General features: G+C 39.1%; 1 protein-coding gene across 3 annotated transcripts in view; it reads right to left on the bottom strand.

The window, feature by feature from the left end:
- The window catches only part of MAP3K15 (mitogen-activated protein kinase kinase kinase 15), an 80,846-nt gene that overhangs the window by 1,131 nt on the left and 60,168 nt on the right, over nt 1-19,547 (bottom strand). For all 3 annotated transcript variants that reach the window (XM_018084075.2, XM_018084074.2, XM_018084073.2), the window contains 13 exons: nt 16,256-16,389; nt 15,547-15,674; nt 13,698-13,828; nt 13,301-13,406; nt 10,128-10,285; nt 8,332-8,515; nt 5,641-5,818; nt 4,769-4,943; nt 3,246-3,431; nt 2,721-2,826; nt 1,302-1,512; nt 339-451; nt 75-172 (listed from right to left, as the gene is read on the bottom strand). In XM_018084075.2, coding sequence (XP_017939564.1) covers nt 75-172; nt 339-451; nt 1,302-1,512; nt 2,721-2,826; nt 3,246-3,431; nt 4,769-4,943; nt 5,641-5,818; nt 8,332-8,515; nt 10,128-10,285; nt 13,301-13,406; nt 13,698-13,828; nt 15,547-15,674; nt 16,256-16,389 — 1,908 coding nt within the window. The remainder of the gene's footprint in view (nt 1-74; nt 173-338; nt 452-1,301; nt 1,513-2,720; nt 2,827-3,245; nt 3,432-4,768; nt 4,944-5,640; nt 5,819-8,331; nt 8,516-10,127; nt 10,286-13,300; nt 13,407-13,697; nt 13,829-15,546; nt 15,675-16,255; nt 16,390-19,547) is intronic.

Here is a 19,547-nt window from a genome sequence, read left to right as displayed (position 1 = left end):
TTACTTCTTCTTTGAAACCAATCTGCTAATTATGACTACAGTGACCTTTTCTAAAAGGTGGGGTTTCTTTTTACCCTCTTAATGGCATCCAAGTCTGCTCCTTGTTGTTTCAGCCACTTCATGAGCTCAGGGTCGGCATTTTCTCTAAAAGTTGCTGCAGACCATTGAGAGTCTTTAACAGAAAACAAACATAAAGGTTAATATACCTCAAAACCAGGGAAAAAGTGGCAGTTCTCAGTTTACTGAAGCTTGAACGATATGGTTTTTCATCCTTTTGACAAACATGTGATCCCATATATTTGTGTGCAACTGTCAAAGTATGCAGTATCTCCTCATACCTTTGGGTTTAAGTTTTAATTGAAGCAAGTGTAATTCCTGAGTCTTCTGCTCCAAAGATTGTCGTAAGAGGGTCTGATACTCTTTCTCCTTCTGAACAAGGTGTTCCAAAAGCCTGGCAGCATATGAGAGAGAGCAAACACCACCACACTGAGAATAAGTAGCTGAAAAAAATACTTATCATTTTTAATGACTACCACAGGACAGAGACACTTGAGAGATACTGTCATAAGTAACCTCTTTTATGGCTTACAGATTTCATTTCAGTTGTCTGAGACTCACTTAGGGGTGGCATTTGAAGGCTTTCACCTGCAGAATTTAATAAATAGCTTGTAAATTCTGTTCCTGCTGTTTTGCAGCCTCCTTGGGAAGAGTTGCTGCCTTTATACTGTAATTTACTCTGAACAGTGTAACACTGATGTTCTACCAGGGACTTTCTGATCACAGATTCACATCACATCCACAAGGAAGAATGGGACCTTCAGCTGTTAACACACCAGCAGCAGCCTACAGATGTAACCTGTGAGAAACAGGGCAGGGGCTCTGCTGAGCTATGCTTGTGCTCATTAGGGGGCAGCCTGTCCCGTGAGGACAGAGCTGCTCTGGCCTTTGCTTGCAGGAACAGCCTTAAGGCACTGACACCAAGTCAGGTGGCATCCAAGGAAGTAGGAAGGAAACTGGCACAGTTGCACAAACCTAATTACAGTAGAAATCCAATGTGACATTCTGCAATTAAAAAAATAATTGCACAGAAATAAAAATTGTACTGCAGGGTGTTGAGCTGTCATACTGGTACTGCCAGCGTATTCCAAATCCATTTGTGTTCCTGGAAGGTCTCCTTTATCAGGAGGCAATAGGTGAGCAGTACTTATGTTAAGAAAGCACATGTAAATGTAGAAAGCAAAGTCTGAGAGCTTTTCAAAGACTGCCTGAAAATGCTTGCACAGTCTTTATAGGAGAGTTACCTGAAGGTCTCGTGTTTAAGTCTGCCCAGCTCCTGGCTGAGCTGCTGCTGAGCCTCATGTGACACCACAGAGCTGAGGGTGCTGACTCCCGATGTGATGGCAGGATCCTCAGCCCCGTTTTGTTCAGAGGGCTGGAAACTGTCCTCCACTTCCTCACCATCCTTGTCCCCACCTTCCGTTTCTGATGCTGGCTCGAAGTGAGCGCGAAGCTCTAGTAAAAGAAAAGAGGGTAAGGATAGGATTTTTTTGACAAGTTTTTTCCAGAAGTATTGCAGTTTGTTCTTTATTACTGTGGGTGGGGAGCTTCAGCTGAGGCAGTGGCTGTTTGCACAATGTGCTTTGCTGCCTCCCCTCACTATTGCAATAAAGTCTTAGGTGAGCTGGACCACAGATTCTCTGGTATCAGCTCTGTCTGAAATGAATGGTGCTGCAGTGCACCAGCAGAGGTAGATAGCTCTAGATCACAGTCATAGAGGGGACAAATATCATGATTTGAATAATAAGACAGTTAATAAAATATGCTAATGAGAAACTCCTGAAAGCTTACTTTTTTCTAAATTGTGAAAAAAAAAAAAAGTTGTTTTCCCCTAATGCCTTGGACCAAAGACTTTACAAAGCTTTCCTCTCCTCCAGGTAGCATTTTAACCCCAGTCCTCAAAACTTGCTGCAGGTGGCCACCCTTCTCACCAAAGAATAGCTGCCCTTTTTCTGGTACAAACAAAGTCTTAAAAGATTTGGCCAATTTGGCTTTAAAGCCATGGCAACTTGGGATTACAACGGTTCACCTCACTAGAGTGCTGTCAGAACATTATTACACAGGAAGGGGTGCTCAGCACTTCAGGGAGTTACAAAACTACTTGCAAATTTCCAACTTAACTTATTCCTAGATAGTTCTTAGTTAATATAGCCTCCTGCTGGCGATTTTTCCGACGGTCCATCTCTGGGCCAGAATCCTCCTCCTCCTATTAATGCACTCCCTTCTACACATCTGTTCCACACCTCAGTATAATTTTTCAGAACATATAACCAAATCTGTGCAGTGTTACCCACCCTGGATGTCATTAACATGTGGTAGAAAGTCATCTTCTTTCTTACTAGAAAATCTCCAGCTTGGACTGAATTTAATTTGCCTTTTTCGTCATGTGGGTGCATGGATTTTGCACCCACACTGGGGGTGCAGAACCACTGCGTTTCTCTCCTTATTATGTGCTTTTGTACTGAAAGTACAGCATTAATCCTCCAGATCAACACTTCTTTCTCTGCAACACTCTGACCCCGTGCCTTTGATGAGTGGCACTTGGGATGCAGTTAATGGCATGCTGACAGATTAAACATCTAAACCGTTCCATTTGCTATAACTCTTTGATATGTAAAAAACCTTTTTTGAAAAAAGGATTGCTTTCAGCTGCTTTGATTTACCTGGAATAAGAATAGTGACTGCTGCTTGGACTGCACGGCGGATTATGTTATCCATTGCAAACATCCAGTGGGGTCTTATTAAGTGATTTCTTAATACTTTGTTCACCTGTCAATGTAGCAGCAAACAACATTTGCTCACACCTTAGGAGAGAGAATCTTGTTTTTCAATAGTCACAGTAAGCTTTATAAGGTAACAACTGCATACAGCACTGAAACTCTCCCACCTTTCAAAATCTAAACAACAAATTTGACAGTTTTAGGCGACAGCTTTCAAACATTTCAAACCAGACTGTGACATTCAAACCCTTCTAGAGTGCAAGGAGGAAGAGGAGTGAGGAACAGTGCGGAAGCTCCGAACCAACCCCTGGGGTAAGTTCTGTCCAGGAGCAATCTGATGTAGTGGAAGTTGTCCCTGCCCATGGCAGGGGGGTTGGAAATAGGTCATCTTTAAGGTCTCTTCCAACCCAAACCATTCTGTGATTCTATGAAGAATTCCTCTCCCCCTGCACTAGGAAAGGAACTCACCGCATCCTGGAATCCAAACAGTACCAGATGAATCTGATTGATGGAAGTGCTGTCAAAGTCCAAATCCATTTTCAACTTGGATATGGTAGAAGCCATCACTCTCTGCTCAGGAGAGTGTATGAAGTCCCTTAAAATCCCAATAATCTGCTTGATGTGGGCCACTGAAAGTTGCAGTTCTTCAGAGCTCTGGAGAAAAGATAATGAACGTATATCAAGTAAACATCTAATTTACTAGCATTAATATTTTTAGGGTTACATAGCTTTGCTTATGTATATTTCTCACTGATGCACAGAAACCACAGAACTTTCATTTCTGCAAAGTCTCTAGTTTTTACCTTTTCCTAACAAGAAAATTTTTGAATAGTAATTTCTATTTTCTGAAAAAGAAATTACGTCTACTGCTACTGTGGCTGTCACAAAGGGAAGAGGTTACAGATTGTATCTACACATTTCCACAATGTACTGCAGAGGGCAGCTCTCCTCCAAAAAACAGCACAGTGAGTCGCTAAGAGACCCAATTTTTTTAGATGCTATCCTTTTGAAAAGATGAATCTCACATCTAATTATGCAGACATTTCATTTCCTTAGGCAAAAAAGTATGTTTATATATGCATTTATCCCAAGTTAGAAAAAGGTCTAAAATGGCAAAGTGATTCACAAGTGTTCATTCTATGATTTGCAGTCCATAACCCCCACAGTGTCCCGTAACCATCCAAGTGTCTGTAAGAACAACAATCTGTATAATGAAAAGGTAAAGGGAGAAGTATTACATAAATTATGGAAAAGAGAGGATTACAGTGCTATGAAACAGCTGAAGACTGAAGTAGGACTTGCTCTTACTAAATAATTGGTTATTATGGAAAAAATTTAGAGTCCTGGTTATTTCTGACTAAGATCTCACATACAAATTTTAGTCCTCTGTAAGGCTATAAGCTATTTGGTAGTTTAAGCAGGCTCCCCTTTATGTGAATGCAGTCCATGTGAAAAAACACAGCTTTGGTAAGAATAAATGATGTCAGAGGCACATTAGACACAGACATTAGAAAAGGCCAAGCCAGCAGCTCTGTTACAGGTGTGTGCCAGTGCCTGGTTATGCCTTAAGCAAACATGATTTTTCTTGCTTCTCTTTACAGTCACGAAACATTCCCACTCAACCTTTCCTTCTACAGAAAACCTACTTTAGCTTTTTTAAGCAAAACACCTATTACTACATGGTGTTCTAGTTCCATGTCCTTAAAAGCCAAAAGAAAACACAATATCAAAACTACCCAACCCACCAACCTAAGTCTCAACAACCCCATATCAAATGCCCCAACCTTTCCCTCAGATAAAACCAGCCAAAAGTAGCAGCCAAAAGCTGGTGTTTGCTATCCCTTCAGACAAAGCAAATGGCTTACACAGTTACAGGTCTCAAGAGATTAAAGATATTCACAGAAGAAACAATCCAAGCACCCTCATCTATTAGTACTACTACCTGTTATTTTCCTTTTACAATGGAAAAAGGAGAGCTGAAGTGAAATTACCTGTGCAATACACTCCTGCAAATTGGAAGCAACTTTATCCTGTTCTTCCTTGAGGATTTTATATAGGATTGCTCGGCGTTCACTGTCCTTCCGCAGCAGGAACAGTCCAGAATCCTTATCGTCCACTGAAGGAGAGGCACTCCTGTCCTCCGTGGCCGAGCCCTCATCAGGAACACTGTGTCACATGCACAAGAGAGACCTCAGCATTAGCAAAGCAGCAGTACTGTCAGAAGCGAGTAGGGGTATTTCCGAGGTTAAAAAGGGAATTAAAACTACAGCAGCAGACTGATCAGACTGTTAAATGCTAATTCTGAGAGAGAAGGTGGCTCAGATCCTGTGCTGGTTCAAAACCCACTGAAGCCAAAAGCACATGGCTGATTTCACCCTGCTAAGAAGCTGGCATTAATGTCAGTCAGCACTGGTCAGTTTTGAGAAAGCTGAAACTATTCATTTTTTCTGGACCCATACTGTAACATACTAATTTGAAGGTATTGCTTTGTACTTTGTGAGCTGCAGAACTGTATTTCTGCTTCCCCTTTCCCACATTTTTTTCATGAGTACAGGGAAGGGTCAACTCTTCACTTGACTCCTGAATCCATATCCACTTGGTAAATAAGAAGACGGACATTTATTCATTGGAGGGAGTAAAGTATATAAGTACGTGGAAACCTTAAAGGAGAAGAATCATTGATCATTATTAAATATAGACAATATTTACATTAACTGGTAACCTACCTATGCAACTCACTTCCTGTTTAACACGCCTACTTATCTCTAGCCATTATGTGAAAAAAATGCCCTCAGATAAAATATAATGTGAATTAAATCCACAAAATCCCTCAAGGATGTCAAGCAACAAGCAAATGCTTTACCTTAGTAAATGGGAAATGGGATGCTTTGTCTGAATCTCTGAAATGGATCTTTTTGTCCTTTCAAAAAACACATCATGCTGTACATCAGAGTCTGGTGAAACAGAGCCATGCTCACTGCTGCTACTGCCAGCCTGTTCTCCATGGATTGGCAGTGGGAGAGATGTATTACGATTATAATCTACAAACAGACATAGTAAAATGTGAAACAGAATTAGGTCAAAAAGGGCAACATGCTTGAAACGGTTGTGATCATCTTCAGTGATATCAAGACCTCATTCTGCAAAATGGCTGAGGGAGAGGTAATCTTGCTGACAAAAAGCAGCAATACAACTCAAAATTGTTATATGCACAGGCAATAAAAGCTGCGAACACGTAACTGCTGAACCCGAAGACAGGATACATGAAATGCCATTTTGTTACCCTCTCTCTCTCTCACACACACACACATATATACACACATAGTCCCCCTTAGTGCTGTCCCACAAAGTGGTACAACTGGATATACAGCTGTTTAAAGAGCCTGAATCGAACCAATAGGCTAATTGGCTACTCCACCACAGCCATCTCTCTAACCAGAGAATACTCTACTACCTGCCCTCCTCATCTCTGCTCGTGCTAATGGGCATGTAATTCCTCACTCATATGTCCCCCTGCCCTCAGTAAGGACTCTCTCTCAGCACTAGCCAGAAGGAAATCTCTCGTCCCTTTCCAATTCATCTTGAAAGTAAGAAGAAATAAAAAAACCTAGATAATGAGAGCTTGCTGTAATCCTGACTGCCAGTTTGCCAGTTGTGTGGTAGGAAAGCTAAGGAAGTTCTTTCAAGTCAGGGTGCACACATCCATGGAGCTAAAGTATCACAGAAGTTTTTGATACTTGTCACTACAAATTGTGTAGAGGTGGGGGAGGAAGAGAGCTAAAAGGTAAAAGTTGTTCAGGAAGCTCTGACAGATTCCCTGGCACACAACTGATGTTCAAATGGCTGAGGTTAAACAGTCACAGAAATAAAACAATATAGGCCACCTTGTAAGACCTGTTTCAAGGTTTCTCAGTAGTACAGAAAACTGAGGGTTGCTGTCCCAAGAGTAAGGGCTGAGACTTGCTCCGGGCCACCTTTATTATTGCAAAGAAAAAAGGGGACAGGGACAGACAAGATGGAAAGATGGGGACAAAGCTGAGGAAACTGACAGTGAGGGAAACAGTAGAGGGAGAAGACAGTGAACTGCTGTAGCTGAGACTGTGCTAACTGCTGGGCCAGGACCTGCCTTAGGCCACCAAACCCCCCTTGGAGATGGCTGCAGCAGCCAGCACAGCTCTCCCCAGCTCCAGCATGGCAAAGCACACATACTCTTCTGCAGTCACATTGCCTTTCCTTCTCCTCACCCAACAAACAGTTTTTATAGCATTTGCCCACTCTGCTCATGTCCATGGCCAGCACTGAGCTCGCTTCCTGCTGCAGCTCAGTGCTAAACCCTGTAGCATGAGATCCTCACCATCTGAAGGAGATCCATAACCTCATCAATGAGTGGGAGAAGAGAAGAAAGGAGGAAGGCAGAAGGAGGGGGAGGGTGTGCAAAAGACAACTGCGTCTTCCCTGATATTTGACAAAGAGCCTGTTGCTCCCAGGGCAGCAAACAAGGCAAGGTCCACCCTTTCTAATGACACACAATTTTTCCAGGAAGATACCCTCAAGCAAGAGCTGAAAGGCCACAAGAGAAAATGATTGCAGTGGGGCAGCGAGGCACAGCCTGGCAACAGCTCCTGAGTGCCACCGCCCTGGCTGAGCAGCGGGACCTCTCTCGTGACCTCAGGGTAACTGCAGGGACTGGAGTTCTTAGTGTCCCTCAGGACAACAGATGAGGCCCATTTGCTTGCTGAAGCCAATTCAGCTAGGTGTTATAAATTCCTTGCTATGTTTTTCTCCTTAGAATTCATTCTTTCAAAAGTTCCTTGTTGAGAGGGAAAAAGTGCAGAAAGGGAAGTAATTCAATTTGCATTGGGAGTGTGTGTGTATGTGCAGACAGGGGAAAAAAGCAGCAAGATCAATGGCTCTGCCTGTTTCTAAATGGCCAGTTCCTCCAAATGCTAATGATTTATTTGGTAGGCCTATATTAACGTTCATTATCTTATCACTGAAAAAGTGGCTGCTATATTTGGGGGGAGAGGTGAGAAGAAACATGCTATGCAGATAAAACAAAACAGCCCACTAGACAGCTACTTCAGCACCTCTGTGCCAAACTTCCATGCTATGTATCAAGTTGAAAATGTTGACCCAAACACCTAATAGACCCACATTTTCAGGTGCCAAACATCTACTCTGTAAAACTCAGACCTCTGAAGAGTACATAATTGTGAATCTAAAATGTAGAATTGCTATAGCAAGTCTTCACCAAATGTCATTTTTCCAATTTTAATTTAATACAAAAGAAGCATTTATTTCTGGGGAGAGGAAAAATGGCCTTGAGAGATTTCAGCATGCAAAACACAAAATAAGCAAGACATCATATTTTCTTGGCATTATTAAATTTAAATATGGGTAATAATTACAAATCATAGGTACTTTCAACAGCTGAGTTCCTGCTGCTTTCCTGGCTCAAGCAATGTCCTTTGTAAAAGGGAATGCTTAATGATTCCAATCTTTTATATAACACTTAATGATGATGTTGACTTGGATTTGGCTGATAATTCCTTACCTGAAGGCTTGAATGCAATTCTGCCTTTCTTGCCCTTGTTTACTTGCTTCAGAAAGGAATCTCTGAGCAAATCAGATGCTGTAACACGTTTACTAGGATCAGGTTCAAAACAGAGCAAAATAAAGGCCCTTGTTTCAGCAGACACCAATTCTGGAATTTCAGGATGAATTTTAAACATCCCAACCTGCAAGTAAAACAGAAGTACTAATTATTTTTCCTAAAATGCAAGGAGACCATAGGCCAAAGCTTTCTTATATGATCTCTCACACTTTTCTTGGTTCTTGTGGAAAAGGAGTGATCCAGGTACCCACACAGAGCAGTGAAGTGACAACGAGGTTCTAATCCTGTTTTACTTCATTGCAAACATGGTGTGAATATCCATGTGATACTACACAAATGTCAAGGTATGGATGTATCTAACCATGTGCTTTCAAGCAATCTCAAGATCTGGGCATTATCCACACCAAGTGCTTCAAACACTGCTTCTCTTACCAGCCACAAATCCCTCCAGTTATTGCACAGGCTTCCCATCACCCCTGCCCAGGACTGTGTCGCAGTTGCTGCCTCCTCCAGCACATTCATGCCCAGGAACAGGAATAATTTCCTCCTCTAGCACTGACTGCCTGAGGCTGCACCTGTTCTGCTCCCACTGCTGCCAAATTTCCTTGCACAAATACTCTCAGTGACCTTGCTAGACCTTGTCACCACCCCTACACTAGGGCCAGATCTTTCCCTAGTCTTTCAGTGTTGTTTAACTGAAAATCACATGGTGTCCAAAGGTTTACCAAGACCCTTGTTAAACCTTTCTTTAAGTAATGACTCTTTAAAGTCACTACTTAAAAACAGTCTCTTTTAAGACTCTTTCTTTAAGTAATGAAAAATGTTCTTCTACAGGTTGCTCTCTAGTGATCTTTCCAGCTCCCTCTCTGCCTTCTTATTTTCTAATGTCAATCTGGCATAACTGTTCTGCAGCAAGAGCTGTACAACCCATGTGCACTGTATGGTGCGTGTCTGGTGGGATTACAGCTTGTAGTCTCAGCATCTTTACACAAAACACATTCTGGAGAACAAACACAAAGATAGGGGCCACAAGGGAGACAGCTGCCCAGCAGTTAAACAAGTGCCAGCTGCTTTCAAATAATCTTATTATACAGCTGCATTAACACACTGTGGCACCATTAGGCACTCACAACAGTGGTTCAGCTTCAATGCAAGCTGAAGCAAAAAATGCTGAGCAGTCATGCCTCTGTTTGAATGACAGTGCAGAAATAAAATGCTAATAGTGCATTAAGGCCTTCTGAGCCATGACTCTGAGCACATTCAAGACTCAGGATTTCCTGCATGTAACATTTTTAAAATACACAACTCGATAACCTCTACAATTAAATTGATGTACTGAATAAAGAAACTGAATAAATAAATAAATAGATGGACTTAAATAACTTGTTTGTCATTATTGGAGAGACTGGTTATAAGAAGGAAATCATAAACCAAGAGCAGGAGATGACAGAAGTAAGACAGTAGAGAATATTAGTTTTCATACGTCTTCACTTATTTTTCAGATTGCTGCTCTGAGTCATGACCTAGTTCCAGCACAAAAATAACTGATCACCCCTAGAGCAATACAGCTTAGAGCAGAGAAGAATCATTCAGTGAGAGCCAAAAACACAGGTCAGACTGTGGCTTTGTGCAAAAGAACCCATGTCACAAAATGTTACTACCAATTAATACTATAAAATAAGTTAGTATTTGAATTTTTTTTTTTTATTGCTCTAAAGTAATGAAGCTGTATTTACTTTAAACATTGCAGCTTGAGGCTCCCCTAGTTCATGGAACGGAGGTTTGCCTGTTGCCATTTCGATGATGGTGCAGCCCAGTGACCAGATATCAGCTGGTGCACCATATCCTCGTGGTCCTTTATCGATGATTTCTGGAGCCATGTACTGCAAGGTTCCTAGTCAGGACAAAAAGAACAGTCAAGTGTATAGTCTTCATTCTTATGGAAGAGAATTAACACACTACTCAGCAAGCCAAAAATTGTCAAATGCCACCTGTACAACATAAATACTCGATTTCCTGAATCAGCACTGAAAACTTGACATAAACTTATATTTCAACATCTTTTTATATGCTACCTCTTTGCCCCTCCTTTCTAACACAAGGTTTCAAACTGCTAAAAGTATATTCACCACATATTCCAAAAGCTTCCTCAGAACACAAAATTACATCAACAATTTTTACAGACACCAAATTTTAAAGATTATGCATGTAAGAGATAATGAAAATCTGCAGTGACAGTTCCTCATGAGAATAATTTTTCATATTTTTAAGCCAATAATGAGAACATCAGTGACAGAGAATTTCAAACTGTTAGTTTAAAAAGAAGCTATTTTTGTAAATATAAGACAATTAGGGAACCCATCATAATTTATTTGGAATTCCAGGAAGTCTTGGATGTGCTTGGGATTTCTGACATACAAGGTTAGCCAAAAAAAACCGAACACCAAACATGTTGGAACTTCTAAGCTAACTAAACCTGTTGAAATTTCTAAAGCTATACATGGTGACAAAGTAGACAATCTGCCTGTAGACAATCTGACTGTAATACTAGTTATAATAATGATAAATAAAAAATACAGTAAAAAAATAAATAAAAGATGGTCAATTCGAAATAACTGACATTGAACCATATACTAACCCAGTTCATGAGGTATTTACAGGAAGGGTCCACATTACCAGCAGAAATCTCTGGATGTTCTGAGTGTTTTGAACACTACAGTATTTTCTCCACCTGAATTTCTACCAGCTCTGTTATGACATCTTTAAATTATTTTTCTTTTTAAGAATGCAATAAAACTACATCGTGGTAAAGCTATGAACTATTAAGTAAAAGACATTTGGTGAAGAAAAAAGGGTATCACTATGTTCATTCAATGTGACTGCTGCAGAATGGAAGTTTAAGCCACAGCTTTGCCCTAGGCTGTGTGTCTTGAATGGAGGGATATAATGTTTAAACCACTAGAAGTCTGATTCTTCCCATCATGTGATTTCATTACACAATGCATGAAAACCAGGGTTTATGTACTGAGTTACGGAACAAAACAAATTGCAAGAGACCTTTTAAGACCCTCTGGGCTATAGCTACCTGCTTACTGATTTTAAATGATAATTTAAGTAAAATATTTATTCTCATGGCAAATTACATCTCGAAGGCACAAACAGGGCTGCAAACATGCAAGAGAACAAAGAAGGGCACAAGGAAAGATTTACCTCTTTTTATTACAGTACGGTGACATTTCTTTAGATGCCATTTCTCCATACATCATCTCTAATAATAACTAGTTGCTAAAAAGGCACCAAGGAGTATATAAAATCCAGGTAAAGCAAGAATGATTTTTCCTTAGTACCTGCTCTAACCGTAATAGCAATCAGCCATAATAGTGGTTTCCTGGGTAAAAATTAAATTTTGGACTATGACTTTTAATAGCCACAAAAGCATCTTCCACCATGACTTCAATTTTTACCTTATGGAACCCCTTCATATATTTAAAGTCTTCAGAATAACCTGCAGAAATGAGCACCACGTGGTAGTGCAACTCTTTTCCATGGAATGTAACTGTACTGAACCAGTCTAAAAAATGGCAAGGACAAACATTACAGGAAAAACCTGAAAATACTTTTTCAGATACCACAAGAGACCTGTACATATTAGAGAATTATCAATCCAGCTGCATAAGCAAGATGATTGACAAGAAAATTATTTTTTTAAATCATTTGTTTGGAAAACACTTACAGGAATGCTTCAATAGCCAGCATTTAACCAGTTCTGTTCAGATATAATGTTATCTATGTATCTGTTGTGGCATCTCTAAACGGAAGAGATTGCTTCTTGTAGCTCTTAATTTCTTAACAAAACATTTAAATGTTGCATTTGTGATTATCAACAGGACAAATAATTTTTTTCTTCTCTTTAAGGAGCTTCTAACTTAATTTAATTTGATTCTAACTACAATCTTTACAGCTTTGAAAGGAACTGATTTGTTTAAAATGCCTGCACATGGGAAGTTGATCTCATAAGACACTGATGCAGACATCACATGCTGTGTTCAGATCATGATGTAATATAGGCCTAGTTTCCAATTCACAAACTTTGCTAATAATGAGTAAAAAAAGCTTAGAAAGGCAAGTTACTTCAGAACCTTAAGAATTTAATTTTCATTTGTACCATTTATTTAAACTGCAGGCCAGTGAGAGGCTTGTGATACCAGCCTTTGCATAAGGTCACGTAACAAGAAAAACCATCATGCTACCCTGTATCTTCAGTGATCACAGAACTGAGCAATTATGTGACCACATATTCATTTTTCAATGTGGAGTTTCACCTGGTGCCCAGCAATTTTTGTTTTCTCCTATTACAAGTCTTTACAACAATGTTGTATTGAAAGCTTTTCTGTAACACATCAGCCTAACATTTTTATGTAAACTTCTTTTTACTTTTGTTGCCATAACACCAAGTTAGTCAGTGGGTTGGGTTTTATAATTAACGCCTCAAAACTGAAAGTATTTACAAGTTTGAGTTTGTTTTTCTGCACTTTTAAACATACATCCAGAAAGTGTGCATGTATGAGTTACTAATATCAAGATTATTAAATGAAAAAGTTGCTGTATTCAAGTGTTTCCAGATGTAACTGCAACAAATCAACTGTTAGTTAATGAAAAACACTTAGAAGAAAAACTATTACCCCATCACACTTAAAAAATGGAGGGGAAAAAAAAGTAAATTGGAAAAAAGTTACATTTTAAAAAATAGAAGGATATCAACTCTGTGTTTATGGTGATCATATTCCCATTGACTCTTCCCTGAAAACAGAGACCTAATAGTGTTTTCATCACAAATCCAAAGAGCCTTTTGGTTCTAATGCAAAATCTATCACAAACCCCGTTATAAACTCTGATAAATTCATCTTACCTGTAAATGTTTCAGTGCATGGATTGATTCCTGCCAGACGTTTGGAAGTACCAAAATCAGATATCTTAACCACGCCACTATAGGTGTTCACCAAAACATTATCCCCCTGTGGTTTGAATAGGAGAGAGAGAGGGAAGGCAGGGAGAAAGGAGAGACAGATGAATACAGATTCTAAATGTCAATAAAACTCCTTCAAGTTTGCAGTTATCTTTGTAATATACTTTTCTACAAAGGAATTTTCCAGGAGCACCAGGGAGAAGGAGTTGGTTTATACTTTGCTTTTGTTTTAAGCTTCCACAAAATCCTATTAAAAACTCTACTTCAGATCAGAGTAAAACTAACTGAAGTAAATAAGATAAAAAGCAAATCAAACAAGACACACCAAAGGAAAATTTACCTTTATATCTCTGTGTACAATCTGGTTCTCATGGAGATACTTAAGGCCTTCCAGAATCTGCTTGGTGTAAAATTTAATTGTAGGTTCTTTCATTGGGCCCCACTTAGATCTTAAGAGAGCTGAGAGGCTGCCTACAAGAGATTAAGAAGAAAGTGTGGCGAGATAGCAAAATCCCCAAATTAGCATGAAACATTTAAGTCTGGATGAAGCCTTTGCTCACCATCCTAATACAAGAGAAAAGCAATTCCTATAATTAAGCCAAATTCTTCCTAGTTGCCTCCAAGCAAATATTTAGTTTCTGCTCTTGACTGGTTATTTCTTTTTTCTCAGCTCAGGTTCCACCTCCAAGACAAGAATAAATGTTCTGACAGCGCTGGATCCATCCCACTCACTTCATTCTAAAAACTCTTGAGACTAAGACTAGCACCCATTTAGCCCTTAATGAAACAAAGACTAAAGGTAACACTCTATCATGTTATAAACTACACTTCATGAACCACATGCATGGGCAAAGAGAAGCTGATTTTCTCGAGGAGGGGAAGGGAGAAGAAAAGTAGAAAGAGCCTTTTCCTTGCAAATATGGGATTAACTTCTGGAAATATTCAAGAGACAGGAGAGAAAGCTCCTGAAAAAACCCTCTGAATGGATGTTCAGAGTAGGAGGTAGGTCATCCACACTTCCCCTACTTCTAATAAAACTAATCTTTAAATAACTCAAATATTTTAATCATGAAGCAAAAAAAAAAGAATAGTTTTGCTTATTCTGCATAAAATAATGTAAATGCAGTGGGTCTATTTAATGCCAGAAGAATTCAGCTAAAGGAATTTTCAGTCCACACCAACAGTTCTCTCAAGTTAAGTTTCCTCAAAGAATCTTGTATATTCTGAACAGCTGGTTCCTTTTTAAGACTGTTTAAAATATCTGAATTGGTTCAAAATATCTTGACATTAGCAACTAATCACAGCCCACTTTACTGTGCATATATGAACTGGAAATAACACCAGCTGATACTGTTAACAAGTGTGGGAAAACAGGGGAAGTGTTGATATAAACTCATCACATCTGCATGCATCATGCAAGTCATACTGTCTCAGCTTTCAGGTGAGAAGGTCACAAGAATTAAAAAATTAAACAACTTCCCTATATTAAATGCCCCAGATCTATTTAATTACACTTAGGATGTTTGTGTCTGGATCTTTCTTAGAAAACCTGACCTTTCTTCCTATTATTTCTGTTTTTATTTTGCAAATTATAGTCATACAATAATTTAACACTCATTCTGACACATCCCTGACATTGAAGAGTAAATAGCAAACGGAAGATGAAAACATAAACTAGAGAGGATATAGAGGGACTGCACATCCTAAAATGTAGAAATGCTGGAGAAGTGAAACTGGAAATTATGAGCAAGGGGCACATATCACTTTTACCTCCAGTCTACCTAGGAAATAGCAGTGCTTTGTATATAGCAGTTACAAAACAGTACTTAATTGCTCCATCACTGTTACTACTCAACAGAAATTTATTCTAAAAGCTCCAGTCGTCATTCAGATGCTCAAGCTAAATGGACTATACAGCTCTAACTATTATTTTATAACAATCAAGTATTCGACACCAAATACTTTCAATGACTTTTCTCCAGGTTTAGAATTATTACAGAAAGGGGAGAGGTTACTGGGATCTTCAAATCTACTCTCTATATAAGAATGACACCTATAGTTGATGTCCCAACAGAAAAGCTATATACAGTGTACAAATCTATTAAGTGCATATCTACTAACTTTCAGTAAGTTTAGAGTCCCAACTGCTTCTGAATCCTTTGAGAGACTAAGCTCACAATGATACCAACCTCCTGGCACCTGCTCCATAAAAATCTTAATGTATCCATTTTCTGAAACAGATCCAAGATACTGTACAATGTTCCGATGCTTCAAATATTTATGCAGTGCTATCTCTTCATGAAGAGGTTGAGAATATCTAATTAAAAAAGAAAAGAACCAATGAGTATTTCATCAGGTAGGAAAAGGTTCTAGACTACATTTAGATGCTAGTTTGACAACAGAATGGATTTTAGGGATACCCATCCAATTCTCAGAAAACATCTTGTCCATGACCTTCAAACTGCAGTGTGATTCTCTGCCTAGTCAGAAAAAGTACAGAGACAGATCTCAGAAGAACCCTGATGCAGAAACACGCCCTCAAAGAATTTTTGTGTGTTTTCTCTATCAATACATAGTACTCTCTTTGCCACCAAAGAGCTCCTTTTATGCTTTTCCCCCCTCTCCAAAAAGAACACAAAGGAGATAAAACTGCAACTTGATATGCATATACATGATCAAACTGTAACATTTATGATATATATCATAACTCTTTAAAAATTTAAAAGTTTTTATTCTTGAAAGAGTACAGTTGAATATTAGGAGGCAAGAATAACTGATTTTAGTATATCTGGACTTCATAAACTAACCACAAAGAAACACATACTAAGAAGAGCAAATTTTCAGCAAATGAGTGCATTTTTATTACAAGTATGTATATAACAATAAATTAGGTCTTACCTGCTGTCTCTCTCAGGTATTTCTTTGATGGCTATTCGGACTTGGTTGCTAAGGTCTCTTCCAGCATAAACGATTCCATAAGTACCTTTCCCTAGAACTACCCTCTCACCATTCTCATCATAATCATATTCATACTGCAAGCAGAAAAAATAAACAAAGTAGCACAGAAACTGTTATCACTAACATCTGACATTACAGAGAGCCTTAACAACAGTTATGTACTAAGTTAGAACAGCACAGAGGGGTTACTGCAGCACAGCTGTAGGACAGCAGGTTATCTGACAGCCCAGATAACATTATACAACTTGTAAAATTTCCATCTTACTTGCTTTGTAAAACCATCATCCCTAACCAACTTCAAGATGCATTTGTCCAAACAAGGAACACAACACCAAACCAAATTCAATGGAACAGTGCTGTCAAAAAGTATCATCTCTACAAACTGCTGACAGAGCCTTCAGAATATATAAATATACAGAACACAACCCATAATTTTTAAACCAATGGTTTAATAAATAAAGTGATATTCTCACTACAGTGGGTAGACATTATTTTAAGACCTCAGACTCTCATTTGAGCTTAGCCACAGTAAAATTAATTTCTGACATACTCCCCCCTCATTACGAGCTTTTCCAGTAGGCAAAAAAAAAAAAAAGTTCATCTTCTCAAAAAATGATTAAATATATGAAGTGGTGTTTTCCACTGCTGCAGAAACATGCTGGGACCTATTTCCAGCTGAATAACTCAGTGTTGGTTCACTGACTGCAGTAAAGCTACACTAATTTACACCACCTCATGGTCTTGTCCCATACAGTGATCTTGTCACAGAGCTCTCCTACTATAAAGGTCAGTGAATGTTGCTCAATGAAAGTACACCCTAGACACCACATAAAACCAAATTTCTTATGGAAGCTGGGTTAAGCAGCACATCTGTGATTTAAATCAGGGAACTGATAAAGGATATTGAAAAAGCACTTTTGCAAAGAGTTAAGAACGGAATCAGACAGTTTCATAGCCTCAGATATTATCAGGAGTAAACAGACCTCCACTAATATCTTCCCACATCCAAGAGCATGTCCCATATGGGAAAACTGCAGGGTATTATCTCTGGTTTCATATAAATTCTCTATTAAAAAACACCCAAACAACAAACCTTTTTTACAATAGCCATAACTACTGAAATTTCTGTCAATGACCACTTTTTCTGCTTTGTGCAATGAGACTCTCCGATACAGAATACAGCCTTGGGATCTATTTCCTTGAAGTGTCTTCCCAGTCCATACTGCAGCTCTGTTATTGCAATATCCATTTCTCACTGACATTCCCCCTCTTCACCTCAGCAAAGATGTCAAGTTTCATGCTGCTGTATGGAATGTGCTCAAGGAAACCCATCTGTCGTTTATCCTAACAGCATATATCTGCTTAGTGGAACCAAACTCGAGCTAGCACAGCTTTGGTAGGGTTCCATTTACCATATTTCAGCACTTCACAGTTCACAACATAATCTTGTTATACGAGAGGCATAACTGACCCAAAATGCCATATGCAAAACTTGATGGGTTCTTTGGTAGGAGCATATCCAGCTTTCACAGCTATCATATGACATAAAACTGTGCAGAAAAAAGGTAGCAGTCACATTGCAGAATCTAAGATTGACAGCAACCCCATCTGCAACAGACTGGTTCTAAGCCAACCCTGTAATCACTGTGGAGAAACCTATGTTCTCCAGTCTGAGTCCCATGATACATGAAAATCATTGGGATTTATAATTCAATGCTAGTTAGTAGACAGTTTAATAGACTTATATATACCTGATGCCACTTTACATTTGCCTCTTCCTGTTCCAACAGCTACAAAGATTGAATAAATCACTGTTGATTGCCAAAAGTCTGAATATGTGATCCACTGGATGTGCAATCCAGCCACTGAGTATAAGTAAACAAGTGTTCATAGTTGACCTTCTGCACGAATGTGGAAGGGCAGAAGTAATCTCCAGGATATCCTACTTGGGGTACATCAGGTACTCTTAAAGTGACAGGAACTTCTTCAGTATCAATACAGAGAAGTGAATACCCTAAGGTAGACAGGACTTCCACATTCAGTCTTCAAAATACTTGTTAGCTGTAGGACTAGACTATACACAAAATATACAACCCCTTGCAACAACATTCTCATAAGGATTCTAACTGAAATTTGATTTTCTTCTCCCAGACTGTGCTGGATGTTATTTCTTCCTCTTCCCCAAATATAAACAGTTGTTTTATTAACAGTAAGAACTTCTGCTTTCTCTGTGCTGGTTAAGCCCATCAAGATCATACAAAGCTGCATTTTCCATGTTGTCTCTTCTAAAATGTAAGATCTCAGGTTGCAGGAAGACGTTAAGTGTCTTAGCTCATTTATACACTAAACTAATTAATTCTCCCCTTCTATATCTTGATTGTCCTAACCTAAGACAGTAAGCAAGTACACGGTACAATTGTGAAAACTTCAAGATATGTAGAATGATAAAGCTTGAATATTTAAAATTAATTTCTGCAGTCATATCTCCACGTGCCATTCATTCATGCAGGACTGTTTCCTGCCGTGCATTGTCAAGTGATTTTTTCAGTTCAGTTTTTAAAAGGCTCAAGCCATGGTGAACTCACTTCCTCTGAGAGACTATTATACAGCTGAACAGACTGTGGTGTTTGGAGACTGTCCTGCTATTAGCTATGTACATAAGTATGTAATGTAAAATCTGCAGCTATAGATACCCTGTCTTTACCAAGGCAGAGCCCTGATCCTATGTCAGACCACAAATGTATGTATTAAGCTGGGCTTAACAGATGTGAATATCTGTCTTTTTCACTTGAGGAAAAATTCTGTGGCCACTATGCAGAAACTCCAGTGCAAAATCTCATCTTCCTCACCATATGCAATTACATTCAATGGTACAGTAGAGGGTCTTCTACTTTCTTAAACCTCTTCTGAAGCCTCAGGTACCACAAAAGGTTTGCTGCCATGAAGAGCTGCTCTGAATCATAAGCTTGAGAGAGTTGCTGGCATGAGACACAATCAGAAAGATACTCAGCTCAAACAAACCACAGTAGGGTTTTCACGCTCATTAATCAGATTGACTAAATTTGCTTGACCACAAACAAAACTTACAACCTACTTTTTATGGTGGCTTTTCAGATTTCAAGACAAATAAAAAGAAGCACAGGATATGTACTCAGTGCTACAAATCTGGACATTTGCTATGAGGTCCTGTCTTATGAAGACATGGATTCACCTACCCTAACCTGAGCCCACA

This window comes from Manacus vitellinus, unplaced genomic scaffold, assembly GCF_001715985.3.
Source record: "Manacus vitellinus isolate BGI_N305 unplaced genomic scaffold, ASM171598v3 scaffold_7_pilon, whole genome shotgun sequence".
NCBI lineage: Eukaryota > Metazoa > Chordata > Aves > Passeriformes > Pipridae > Manacus > Manacus vitellinus.
This window is presented reverse-complemented; position numbering and strand designations above follow the sequence as displayed.